Genomic DNA, 13,017 nt, shown 5'->3' with positions numbered 1-13,017 from the left:
GTCAAAGGGAGGTTTTGGGCCCCTTAGGTTCTAGGGCCCGGGTGCAATTGCAACCCCTATTGTAGTTACCCCCCTGCCGGGGCACAAACATGGTAATGCACATGTGGGACCACCACCCTGCTCATTGTCTATGGGGGATGTGGCTAGGAATGCGAACATACACTCTATTCACCACTCTTCTATTTTTCTTTTGAGCAAACATCACTTTTTTTTTACAATGCATATAGTTAAAACCTAGGCAAATCCATGACAAAAATGTACATGTTTTGTGGATCAGCCACAGATTGGTGGAAAAAAGACACTACAAATCTACTCATTTAGATAATTCGCACCATGAACCCCTGCACCAATTACCTCCACTTCTGGAGACCCCTCACTACATGACCACCAGAACACATCAATCATATTTCAGCATCCTTATACATATGACCACCCTACACCCTGATTCCCTCTCCAAAGTGACCCCCCTCAGAGCCTCAACACCCACAAACCCTACTTCACATTGATTCCTTTATTACTGCACCCAGATTGAATGCAAACTGATCCCCCACATCCTGGTTGCCTGCACTCTGATCCCCGACTCCCTGATCCTTTGTGCACCCTAAGCTCCTTTGCACCCACATCCCCATCTCCTGTGCACCTCTATCCCCTGTGCACCTACTTCCTGTGCACCCCAATCTCCTATGCACACCTACTCCCTTTGCACTCCGATCCCCTGTGCACCCATCCCCTGTGCACCCCTATCTTCTGTGCATCCCGATATCCTGTGCACCCCATCTCCTGTGCACCCCGATTCCCTTTTCACCCCATCTCCTGTGCACCCCGATTCTCTATGCACCCCGATTCCCTGTGTACCCCATCCCCTGTGCACCCAGATCCCCGTGCACCCCTATCTCCTGTGCACCCCTATCTCCTGTGCACCCCGATCCCCTGTGCACCCCTATCTTCTGTGCACCCCGATCTCCGTGCACCCCTATCTCCTGTGCACCCTGATCCCCTGTGCACCTTGAACCTCTGTGCGCCCAGATCCCCTATGCACCCTGATCCCCTGTGCACCCCTATCTTCTGTGCACCCCGATCCCCTGTGCACCCCTATCTCCTGTGCACCCCGATCCCCTGTGCACCCCAATCCCCCGTGCACCTTGAACCTCTGTGCACCCCGATCCCCTGTGCACCCCAATCCCCCCGTGCACCTTGAACCTCTGTGCACCCAGATCCCCTGTTCACCCCTATCCTCTGTACACCCCAATCCCCCGTGCACCCCTATCTCCTGTGCACCCCGATCCCCTGTGCACCCCTATCTTCTGTGCACCCCGATCTCCGTGCACCCCTATCTCCTGTGCACCCTGATCCCCTGTGCACCTTGAACCTCTGTGCGCCCAGATCCCCTATGCACCCTGATCCCCTGTGCACCCCTATCTTCTGTGCACCCCGATCCCCTGTGCACCCCTATCTCCTGTGCACCCCGATCCCCTGTGCACCCCGATCCCCTGTGCACCCCAATCCCCCGTGCACCTTGAACCTCTGTGCACCCCGATCCCCTGTGCACCCCAATCCCCCCGTGCACCTTGAACCTCTGTGCACCCAGATCCCCTGTTCACCCCTATCCTCTGTACACCCCAATCCCCCGTGCACTCCTATCTCCTGTGCACCCCGATCCCCCCGTGCACCTTGAACCTCTGTGCACCCAGATCCCCTGTTCACCCCTATCCTCTGTACACCCCAATCCCCCGTGCACCCCTATCTCCTGTGCACCCCGATCCCCTGTGCACCCCTATCTTCTGTGCACCCCGATCTCCGTGCACCCCTATCTCCTGTGCACCCTGATCCCCTGTGCACCTTGAACCTCTGTGCGCCCAGATCCCCTATGCACCCTGATCCCCTGTGCACCCCTATCTTCTGTGCACCCCGATCCCCTGTGCACCCCTATCTCCTGTGCACCCCGATCCCCTGTGCACCCCGATCCCCTGTGCACCCCAATCCCCCGTGCACCTTGAACCTCTGTGCACCCCGATCCCCTGTGCACCCCAATCCCCCCGTGCACCTTGAACCTCTGTGCACCCAGATCCCCTGTTCACCCCTATCCTCTGTACACCCCAATCCCCCGTGCACTCCTATCTCCTGTGCACCCCGATCCCCCCGTGCACCTTGAACCTCTGTGCACCCTGATCCCCTGTGTACCCCTATCTTCTGTGCACCCCGATCCCCTGTGCACCCCTATCCTCTGTACACCCTAATCCCCCGTGCACTCCTATCTCCTGTGCGCCCCGATCCCCCGCAGCCCCCTTCCTCGCTCACAGGACCCCGCGCTGTACACGGAGCCCCCCCCCGTATCCCGTGTCTCCGCAGTGCTCGCCCCCGTGTCCTGTGCCTGCGCTCTACTCCGTTCTCCCGGTGCCGCCTCTCTTCCCGGTGATACAGGCGCGGGCTCCTGCAGTCCGGCTCCACAGCTGCAGTGACCGGATCCGGCGCCTTCTCCCCTCGGTGTCGCGCACTGGAGGATTCTCGCCCTCGTTCTTGCACCGCCCGGAGCTGCAGCGTCCCAGCCTCTCAGCCCCGACCCCCGGCCGGTAATGGGGCCCCCAGCGGGCCCCGGGCTGCTCCTGCTTCTCCTCGGATCCCTGCGGTTCTGTGCGGCCAAATATGTGCGGGGAAACCTGAGCACCAAGGAGGTAAGAACCGGGGCCAGAAATAACCGTGTGTCCATATATCTGTGTGTGTACGGGACCAACGGCAACTGCGCTACACGGAACACCTGTCAACTAGCCATCCAGTATCTATTATCTATCCGTCATCTATCTATCTATCTATCCATCTATCTATCTATCTGTCTATCTATCTATCAATCATCTGTCTATCCATCTATCTATCATCTATCTATCTATCTATCTATCTATCTGTCTATCTATCTATCAATCATCTGTCTATCCATCTATCTATCATCTATCTATCTATCTATCTATCTATCTATCAATCATCTGTCTATCCATCTATCTATCCATCTATCTATTATCTATCTATCTATTATCTATCTGTCTGTCTATCTATCTATCAATCATCTGTCTATCCATCTATCTATTATCTATCCGTCATCTATCTATCTATCTATCCATCTATCTATCTATCTATCTGTCTATCTATCTATCAATCATCTGTCTATCCATCTATCTATCATCTATCTATCTATCTATCTATCTATCTATCTATCCATCTATCTATTATCTATCTATCTATTATCTATCTGTCTGTCTATCTATCTATCAATCATCTGTCTATCCATCTATCTATTATCTATCGATCATCTATCTATTATCTATCATCTATCTATCTATCTATCATCTATCTATCTATCTATCTATCCATCTATCTATTATCTATCTGTCTATCTATCTATCAATCATCTGTCTATCCATCTATCTATCTATCTATCTATCTGTCTATCTATCTATCTATCATCTATCTATCTATCTATCTATCATCTATCTATCTATCTATCTATCCATCTATCTATTATCTATCTATCTATTATCTATCTGTCTGTCTATCTATCTATCAATCATCTGTCTATCCATCTATTATCTATCGATCATCTATCTATTATCTATCATCTATCTATCTATCTATCTATCTACCTATCATCTATCTATTATCTATCCATCTATCTATTATCTATCTATTATCTATCTATCTATTATCTATCTGTCTGTCTGTCTATCCATCATCTATCTATCTATCTATTATCTATCATCTATCTATCTATTTATCTATCTATCTATCTATCTATTATCTATCTATCTATCTATCTATCTATCTATCTATCTATCTATCTATCTATCTGTCTATCTATTATTTGGCACAAGGAATGCAAAAATCACATTTTTCTATTATACCTAGAAGTTTAGTAGAGCCGACCTCATTTCATTGTCACCTCTTGGCCCTTTTTGAGGGTTATCTATGTGATACCCGGGGAATGAGTCGAGCAGATGCCAACGAGACATGTAAGAAGGTGTAAAGGGACTTTCTTCTTACCCTCGTCTTATGCCAGGTACACGTTGACCACACATCGCTGCGCAGTGATGCAGGAGGGTAACCTGCAGTCCCATGTAAGAGCACATAATGTTTTTGTTGTGGTCACTGTATTTGCTATGATCAGAGCTCCTTTACATTCTGCTCCCCAGCCTTGGTGACTGGCGCTCACCTGCTTGCTTGTGTCCTTATAGTTCTACTAGATGGTGGCCCGATTCTAACGCATCGGGTATTCTAGAATATGTATGTAGATTATTTCAAGGGAATCTGTAACTCCATTTTTGCCCCATAAGCTGGGGCCACTGCCATCAGGGGCTTATCTACAGGATTCTTACAGCCCCCGATGTAACCTGCAAGATAAGAAAAACACGATAGATTATACTCACCGGGAGGCGGGTGTCGCGGTCCGCTCCGGCGCCTCCCAGCTTCATACGATAGTGTCCTCCTCCTTGCTTAACCCTCAGCTCCTGCGCAGGCGTACTGCTCGGCCCTGTTGGGTGCAGAGTAAAGTCCTGCAGTGCGCAGGCACCGGGAAAGGTCAGAGAGGTCCGGCGCCTGCGCACTGCAGTACTCTGCTTTGCCCTCAACAGGGCCGATAAAGTACATGTGCGCAGGAGCCAAGGGAGAAGCAAGGAGGAGGACACTATCGTATGAAGCTGGGAGGCACCGGACGGGATGGCGACACCGACCGCACCAGACCGAACGCCGGGGTGAGTATAATCTAACTATTTAGCCGCTGATCTCCCGAAGGTAGCGGTGGTGTGCATCGTTCGAATTCCGTGCCAATTCGTGGCCGGACTGCACCTGTCGCTGATTGGTCGCTGCCGGCCGGGCGTGACCAATCAGCGACGCTGGATTTCCATTACTAACAGACAGACAGACAGACAGAATTAGACGATTATATAGTAGATGGAGGATCGGTTCTGGACTCATTTTTGGATATTTAAAGGGGTATTCTAGATTTTCATAAATAAAGCTTAAAGGGGTTGCCCTGCAAATATACCTCACTGCAGGATTGGTGGCACAGTCGTGGTCCCTCTCTAGGACCCCTGTTCTGGTGATCGGTGGGGAGGTCCTAAGGAGCGATCAGACATGTATCACCTAATCTTATGCATCGGCAATAAGTTGTACTTTTTGGGATAATTGTGATAATTCTGCAACTTTCTTGTACTTTTTACTTTTCAATTTTTCACCAATTTCCAGATCAGGAGCTCTGCTTGCTACACTGAATGGAGACAGGGGCTAAAAACCAGTTCAGGTCTAAAGCTTGCAGTTTGCTATAATTGTACAGTGTTTACACCAGACTGATACATATTTACTACATTGTTGCAAACCGTCCAGTGTTTGCTGCTGATCCCAGAGGATCGCTTCTTTCTTCTATTCTCCATAGAAGTCAAAGGAAAAAAATGCATTAAGTTCGGTAACAGCACGGACCCCCGCGCTGTGACCGTGTGGGCTCGGGCTACCAGACTGTCGGCAGAACTTCAGCCCTGCTGGGTTTTTTTGCTTTACCTAATTCACTGTCATTTCTTGCGAATCTGGCAGCGGGAACCTACCGGCCTCATGAAAAATTGCATACCCCAGTGTAATTTTACAGGGATTGTTCATCTGCTTCAGCGCCTGGCAACCAGCTGTGCTTAAAAGGGGTTGTCTTAAGTTTTTAAATTGTTAAAATTGCAAATAATGCTTGTGAAAAAGAAGCAGCTTTGCAATTTCCCTCTTTTTAAAAATCCTCTTTGTTCTCAAGAACAAAAGGATTTTTAATCCTATGAGTTACTGTTCATTGCCTCGGTTACCGGCCACCACCGCGGTCTTAGAGTAGTACTTAGGTAAGGAGCAAGCGCCTCAGAGGTCCTGCTCTTCTCCCTGCTACCTCTGCTAGTAGCATGGGTGAGCGCTCGGCTATACCGCTGGTCCGGACTGTCAATCATCAGGAGCACATCGCCTCTGGAACCAGAAAGCAGGGAGGCAGAGGAGCACTGTGCTCCCGTTTTAAAGTTTCCCTGCAGCGCCTCTGCAGGGTAAGGAAAGCATTACAAATAAATGGATTATCTGCACAATGTATGGACGGCCCGGGTCCTCCAGTCATAAAGGCGCTGTCTGAATGACGGACAGTAAAATGACATTGAAAGCACTGATTCCTCTCCCATATACCGCGGGCCGACGCTCACCCACACGTCGGCCTCAGCTGAACAATGGAGACACTTCTGCCTGGAATAACTAGTTAATGCTGATTGCATTCAGATTGCATTGATTTCCGTGCTGTGCCTTTAACATTAGTAACTGATTAATCAATTAGTCTGCCTCTAAGGACGGAATCTGACAACTGCAGATCTGCATCAGACACCGACAAAGGGTGAGATGATATATTATCTACACCCATCAGCCAGAACATTACACCCAGAGGGTGAGATATATTATCAGCAGGTGAACAGTCAGTTCTTGAAGTTGATGTGTTGAAAGCAGAAAAAATGGGCGACTGTAAAGACCTGAGTGGCTGTGACGAGGGCCAAATTGTGACTTCTAGATGACTGGGTACTTGTATCTCCACAATAACAATTGAGGTGTTCCTGGTATACGTCAGGTCTTGTGGGGTGTTCCCGGTATACGGCAGGTCTTTTGGGGTGTTCCCGGTATTCGGCAGTTCTTGTGGGGTATTCCCGGTATATGGCAGGTCTTGTAGGGTGTTCCTGGTATACAGCAGGTCTTGTGGGGTATTCCCGTATTCCCGGTATATGGCAGGTCTTGTAGGGTTTTTCCTGGTATACAGCAGGTCTTGTGGGGTAGTCCCGGTATATGGCAGGTCTTGTAGGGTGTTCCTGGTATATGGCAGGTCTTGTTGGGTGTTCCCGATATCTTCGTGGGCTGAAGTCGGTAACAGGAAGGGAGGTCGAAGTGCCGTTTTCCCCGGGTTCCTTGTTCCACTGTCACTTTGTGGTACATTCTGGTGTAGCTGAAGAAGCTAAATGTTGCTGTAGAAGATGTATTGTTGGTTCCGTGTCGAGAGTCCTAAAGATGTATTGGATGTGCTGTGTCCTGAGGAAAATAAAGCGGAACTGTTTGAAGTTATTACGGCCTCTGCCTCCAGTCTTTTGAACCCCAGGAGGAGTGAGAAACGAACCAGGAATGAAGCAGCCTCCAGCACAGTGAGTACCAAGCGTGCTGGTGTCCACCCCCCGACGATGGTTTTACATATACAGCAGGTCTTGTAGAGTTTTACCGGTATTCGGCAGGTCTTGTGGGGTGTCCTCATGATATGGCAGGTCTTGAAGGATGCTCCCGGTACATGGATGTGCTTGTGGGGTGTTTCAGGTATAAGGCAAGTCATGTGGGGTGCTCCCAGTATATGACAGGTCTTGTGAGATGTTCCTGGTATACGGCAGGTCTTGTGAGATGTTTCTGGTATATGCCAGGTCTTGTGGGGTGTTCCCGATATACAGTAGGTCTTGTGAGATGTTCCTGGTATACGGCAGGTCTTGTGAGATGTTCCTGGTATACGGCAGGTCTTGTGGGGTGTTCCCGATATACAGTAGGTCTTGTGAAATGTTCCTGGTTATACGGCAGGTCTTGTGGGGTGTTTCTAGTATACAGCAGGTCTTGTGTTGTGTTCCCAGTATGCAGCAGATCCTGTGGGATGTTCCTGGTATATGACAGGACTTGTGTTTTGTGTTCCCAGTATGCAGCAGATCTTGTGGGATGTTCCTGGTATATGGCAGGTATTGTGGAGTGTTCCTGTTATATTGCAGGTCTTTTGGGGTGTTCACAGTATACGGCAGATCTTGTGGGGTGTTCCCGGTATTCGGCAGGTCTTGTGGGGTGTTTCTAGTATCCGGTAGGTCTTGTGAGGTGTTCCCAGTATACGGTAGGTCTTGTGGGGTGTTCCTGGTATACGGCAGGTTTTGTGAGATGTTCCCAGTATATGACAAGTCTTGTGTTAAGAACTTGTTAGTGCCTACTCAGAGTGGCCCAAGGAAGGACGATCCTAGAAGGCAGGAGGATCCACTATTGGAAGAAGACGGCGGAGGTGGTGTGATGGTGTGATGGGATGATGTTCTGCTGGAAACAATAGGTTCTGGCATCTAGTGGATGCAACATGTACCTAACACTGTAAAGACCAGCAATCCCATGGATTCCACCTTTCCCACACACCCCACCCCAGCAGCAAGCATGGTGGAGGAGTTGGTTTTCTCCTGTCAGATAACTGCTCCTTCACCCCAATCCCATTGCCACCCTCTGTTACCCTCCCTTCCTTTCAGGTGCACTCTGTGCGCATCTACTCCCCCTCCAGTCTCCAACTAGCTGTCATATACCACCCTCCAGGGCTAGCCACCACCTTCTTTGACCACTTTACCACCTGGCTATTTCATTTCCTTTCCACTGATATCCCCACTATCATCTTGGGCGACTTCAACATCCCCACTGACACTTCCCTCTCAGCTGCCACTAAACTTCTATCTCTCACTTCCTCCTTCGGCCTCACTCAATGGTCTTCTGCAGCCACTCATAAAGATGGCCACACACTAGACCTCATCTTCACCCGCCTCTGCTCCCTATCTAGCTTCTCTAACTCACCTCTTCCTCTCTCTGACCACAACCTACTTACATTCTCTTCCCTCTCCTCCTCAGGTCCACAATCCCCACCTCAAAAACTTGCACACCCTCGCAGAAATCTTCAACACCTCGATCTACACTCATTGTCTGAATCCCTTCTCCCTCTTACAGACATAAGTTCCCAACACAATGCGGATGCCGCTGCCGCTCTGTATAACACCACAAGAGCTGTAGCTTTGGAATCAGTTGCCCCTCTCAAAACATACCAAAGCACACAAAATCAACAGACAGCCCTGGCACACCAGTCTGACCAAAGAACTGAGGCGGGCTTCCAGGGCTGCTGATCGGAGATGGAAAAGATCCCACTCCAATGAGGACTTCATCGCATTCAAACAGTCCCTCACTACTTTCAAGGACACACTCGCTGCAGCAAAGCAAACCTACTTCTTATCTCTCATATCCTCCCTGTCTCACAACCCTAAACAGTTATTCAACACCTTCAATTCTCTCCTCCGCCCCCGGCACCTCCTACCTCCCCACTCATCTCAGCTGAAGACTTTGCCTCATTTTTCAAGGACAAGACATAACATCAGAGACCGTTTTGGTCAACAACCCCCAGTGCCTTTCCTCCTAACTGCCCTGCCCTCCTCCTCCAAAACCAACTTCTCCACCATTACAGAAGATCGACTCTCCACTCTACTCTCAAGATCACATCTCACTACCTGTCCACTTGACCGGATCCCATCCCACTTCATCCCAAACCTCACCACAGTCTTCATCCCAACCCTAACCCACCTCTTCAACCTATCACTAACAACTGGTGTTTTCCCCTCAAGCTTTAATCATGCCTCAATCACACCTATCCTCAAAAAGCCCTCTCTTGACCCATCCTCTGTATCTAGCTATCGCCCTATATCACTTCTCCCCTATGCCTCAAAACTACTGGAAAAACACGTCCATCTTGAACTGTCCTCCAACCTCTCTTCTTGCTCCCTCCTTGACCGATTACAATCAGGCTTCTGGCCACACCACTCCACTGAAACTGCCCTAACTAAGGTCACCAATGACCTACTAGCCGCCAAGGCCAAGCGACACTACAATGTCCTCCTCCTCCTGGACCTGTCTTCTGCCTTTGACACAGTGGACCATTCCCTTTTACTACAGACCCTCTCCACTCTTGGTATCACAGACTTGGCCCTATCTTGGATTGCGTCATACCTAACAGACCGGACATTCAGCGTCTCCCACTCGCACACCACCTCCTCACCGTGCCCCCTATCCGTCAGAGTCACGCAAGGTTCAGTCCTAGGGCCTCTGCTCTTCTCCATTTACACCTTTCGGCCTTGGACAGCTCATAGAATCTCGTGGCTTTCAGTATCACCTCTATGCTGATACACAGATCTACATCTCTGGACCACATATCACCTCCCTACTAAACAGAATCCCTCAATGTCTGTCTGCTATTTCATCCTTCTTCTCCGCTAGATTTCTAAAAATTAATATGGACAAAACAGAATTAATCATTTTTCCCCCATCTCACGTGACCCCCTCAACGGACCTATCCATTAAAGTAAATGGCTTCCCACTCTCTCCAGTCCCACAAGCTCGCTGCCTCGGGGTTATCCTTGACACTGATCTCTCTTTCAAACCACATATCCAAGCCCTTTCCACTTCCTGCCGACTTCAACTCAAAAATATTTCACGGATCCGTTCTTTCCTCAACCAAGAATCTGCAAAAACCCTAGTCCATGCCTTCAACATCACCCTCCTTGACTACTGCAACCTTCTGCTCTGTGGCCTCCCCTCTAACACTCTCGCACCCCTCCAATCTACTCTAAACTCTGCTGCCTGTCTAATCCACCTGTCTCCCCGCTATTCCCCGGCCTCTCCCCTCTGTCAATCCCTGCACTGGCTCCCCATTACCCAAAGACTCCAGTACAAAACCCTAACCATGACATACAAAGCCATCCACAACCTGAGTCCTCCATACATTTGTGACCTCGTCTTCCGATACTTACCTGCACGAAACCTCCGATCCTCACAAGATCTCCTCCTGTACTCCCCTCTTATCTCCTCTTCCCACAATCGCATACAAGATTTCTCCCACGGATCCCCCCTACTCTGGAACTCTCTACCACAACATATCAGACTCTCGCCTACCATGGAAACATTCAAAAAGAACCTGAAGACCTACCTCTTCCGACAAGCCTACAACCTGCAGTAACCACCGATTCACCAAACCGCTGCACGACCAGCTCTACCCTCGCCTACTGTATCCTCACCCATCCCTTGTAGATTGTGAGCCCTCGCAGGCAGGGTCCTCTCTCATCCTGTACCAGTCGGTCCTTGTATTGTTTAAGATTACTGTACTTGTATGTATTATGTATACCCCTCCTCACATGTAAAGCGCCATGGAATAAATGGCGCTATAATAATAAATAATAATAATAATCCCATTCATAGAAGTGAGGTTTGGCAGTGCCTCATTCAGCAGGGTGATGCCTTTACCACACTGCAAAAATTGTACAAAAATGGAGGACGAAGAGTGGAAGATGATGATGGTTTGCATTGTAAAATACCTTCCTAATCAAATTACTGGATAATGCCTTGTGTGAAATTTACACTGTTGGCCAAGTTGTACATGTTTTGCCAGCAAGGAATGCTGGGATATTTTAGCTTTGAAGTCTGTGAAATTGTTAATGCAGCTCTGGGCTATAACACGGTCCGTCACCCAGGATGAGATCCTGTAACTTCTGACTATGAGCTCTTTACCTAGCAGGTTCATCATTGTTTCTGGCAGTTAATGGGGGATTCATCTTATCACAATTTGATAGGTCAGAAGATAATGAAAAGCGGCATTCCCTTTTAAATCAGGTATTTGCCAAAAAAGAATCATATAAGCGGATAGGAAGAACATGACATCTGTGTAATTATACTGCACATTGAGTGACTCGAGGCCACAAGGTGAGTTATTTTGCAGAGGAGGGAGACATATCAGAGACATCAATGCTTAAAAGGTTAAATTGCTTTGATATAAATTTTCGCCTTTAAATGGACGGTGTAATGTACTGAGGAAATGTGAAGGTGATCACACCTGTACCCATAGTGTCGATAGAGCCTAGGCCTACTGCACTAGCCTCGTATCACTAATATCACCCGAATACTTCTACAGCTAATGGCAATATTCACAGCAGACATAGGCCCATCATGATATTTCCTCTAAAAGGGGTTTTCTGTGATTGGAATAAAGTTCTGATTTTTTTGGAACTGCAACACTTGTTTTTCATTTTGCATCTCAGACCGACTTCCTAGAATAAAGCTGAGCAGGACTCGCAAGCTTTCTGTATGAGTGGGTGAGAGAAGTAGGACTCACAGGCTTTCTGTTTGAGTGGGTGGAGGAAGGAGGACTTGCAGGCCTTCTGTTTGAGTTGGTGAAGGAGGCAGGACTCACAGGCTTTCTCTATGAGTTGGTGAAGGAAGCTGGACTCGCAGACTTCTTGTCTATATGGGTGGAGGAAGCAAGACTGACAGACTTTCTGTATAAGTGGGTGGAGGAAGCAGGACTAGCAGGTTTTCTCTATGAGTCCCTGGAGGAAGCAGGACTAACATGATTACTTTAGAATAGCATGGCCTTCAGAATGATGTAAATTACATATGCTTTTATTGGGGGAACAGCAGCCAGTAAGAATCCACAGCACCATAAGTGGACAACGTTTCACCCCATCAATGTCAAGGCCTCAATGAAGCAGCATAGGTATGGAGCAAAACATTGGCTGTTTATTGCACTACGCAATCTTGCCTCTTGCTGATCTCCCAAAAAAAGAACGTTTAAACTGCATCATTTTGAGTGCTGTGGATTCACCTGGATCCTTCTACTCAGCACCTACTAGGATTCATGAGTGCCCACCATATTTTCTCCTAGGATTTCAGTGTCTCCTCTTCAATCCGATTCTGTCTCTTAAGCTTCCAACTTCCACTAATGATGTCTTGAATTATGGATGTGACCAGACCAGATGGTCTTGTCACCTTCTAGAACTTCAGCCCATCACAGCGCAGTGTGATCCTGACTCGCTCTGTAGAGATCCAGCTTCTTGCGTTGTACGTTCAGGTTACATGTAATTCAGGAGATGGGTACCAGAAATGTAGAAGTGGTTGGAGCCTTCCGCACAAAGGAACGGAGAAAATGTGCGGTCGGCTTTCATGAACTGACAGGCAGAGTGATGCTCCATAACAAACATTTGCTTTCTAAAGCGCTCAAATATTTTCCAGAGTGTTGATGTCCTTGAAAAGGAAGGTTGTTATGGAGAATATTCTGTGACTTATTCCTGCTGTCAGCGACTTGATCTAAAGTCCCAGTAATTTACGCTCCTCAGATGAGATGGCACAGGTGGAAACAGTTCTGAGCTTATTAGCAAAATTTGTAGAGATTATGGGGCATTC

At 48.4% G+C, this 13,017-nt stretch overlaps 1 protein-coding gene across 1 annotated transcript in view; it reads left to right on the top strand.

The window, feature by feature from the left end:
• The first annotated feature begins 2,342 nt into the window (after positions 1–2,342).
• The window catches only part of TMEM145 (transmembrane protein 145), an 82,876-nt gene continuing 72,201 nt past the window's right edge, over positions 2,343–13,017 (top strand). The window contains exon 1 of the mRNA XM_073570718.1: positions 2,343–2,672. Coding sequence (XP_073426819.1) covers positions 2,574–2,672 — 99 coding nt within the window. The 5' untranslated portion in view covers positions 2,343–2,573. The remainder of the gene's footprint in view (positions 2,673–13,017) is intronic.

The sequence above is a fragment of the Dendrobates tinctorius genome, unplaced genomic scaffold (assembly GCF_039654945.1).
Source record: "Dendrobates tinctorius isolate UK_male_01 unplaced genomic scaffold, ASM3965494v1 ptg000028l, whole genome shotgun sequence".
Taxonomy (NCBI): Eukaryota; Metazoa; Chordata; class Amphibia; order Anura; family Dendrobatidae; genus Dendrobates; species Dendrobates tinctorius.
Note: the sequence above shows the minus strand (reverse complement) of the source record. Positions and strands in the feature narration are given on the sequence as shown.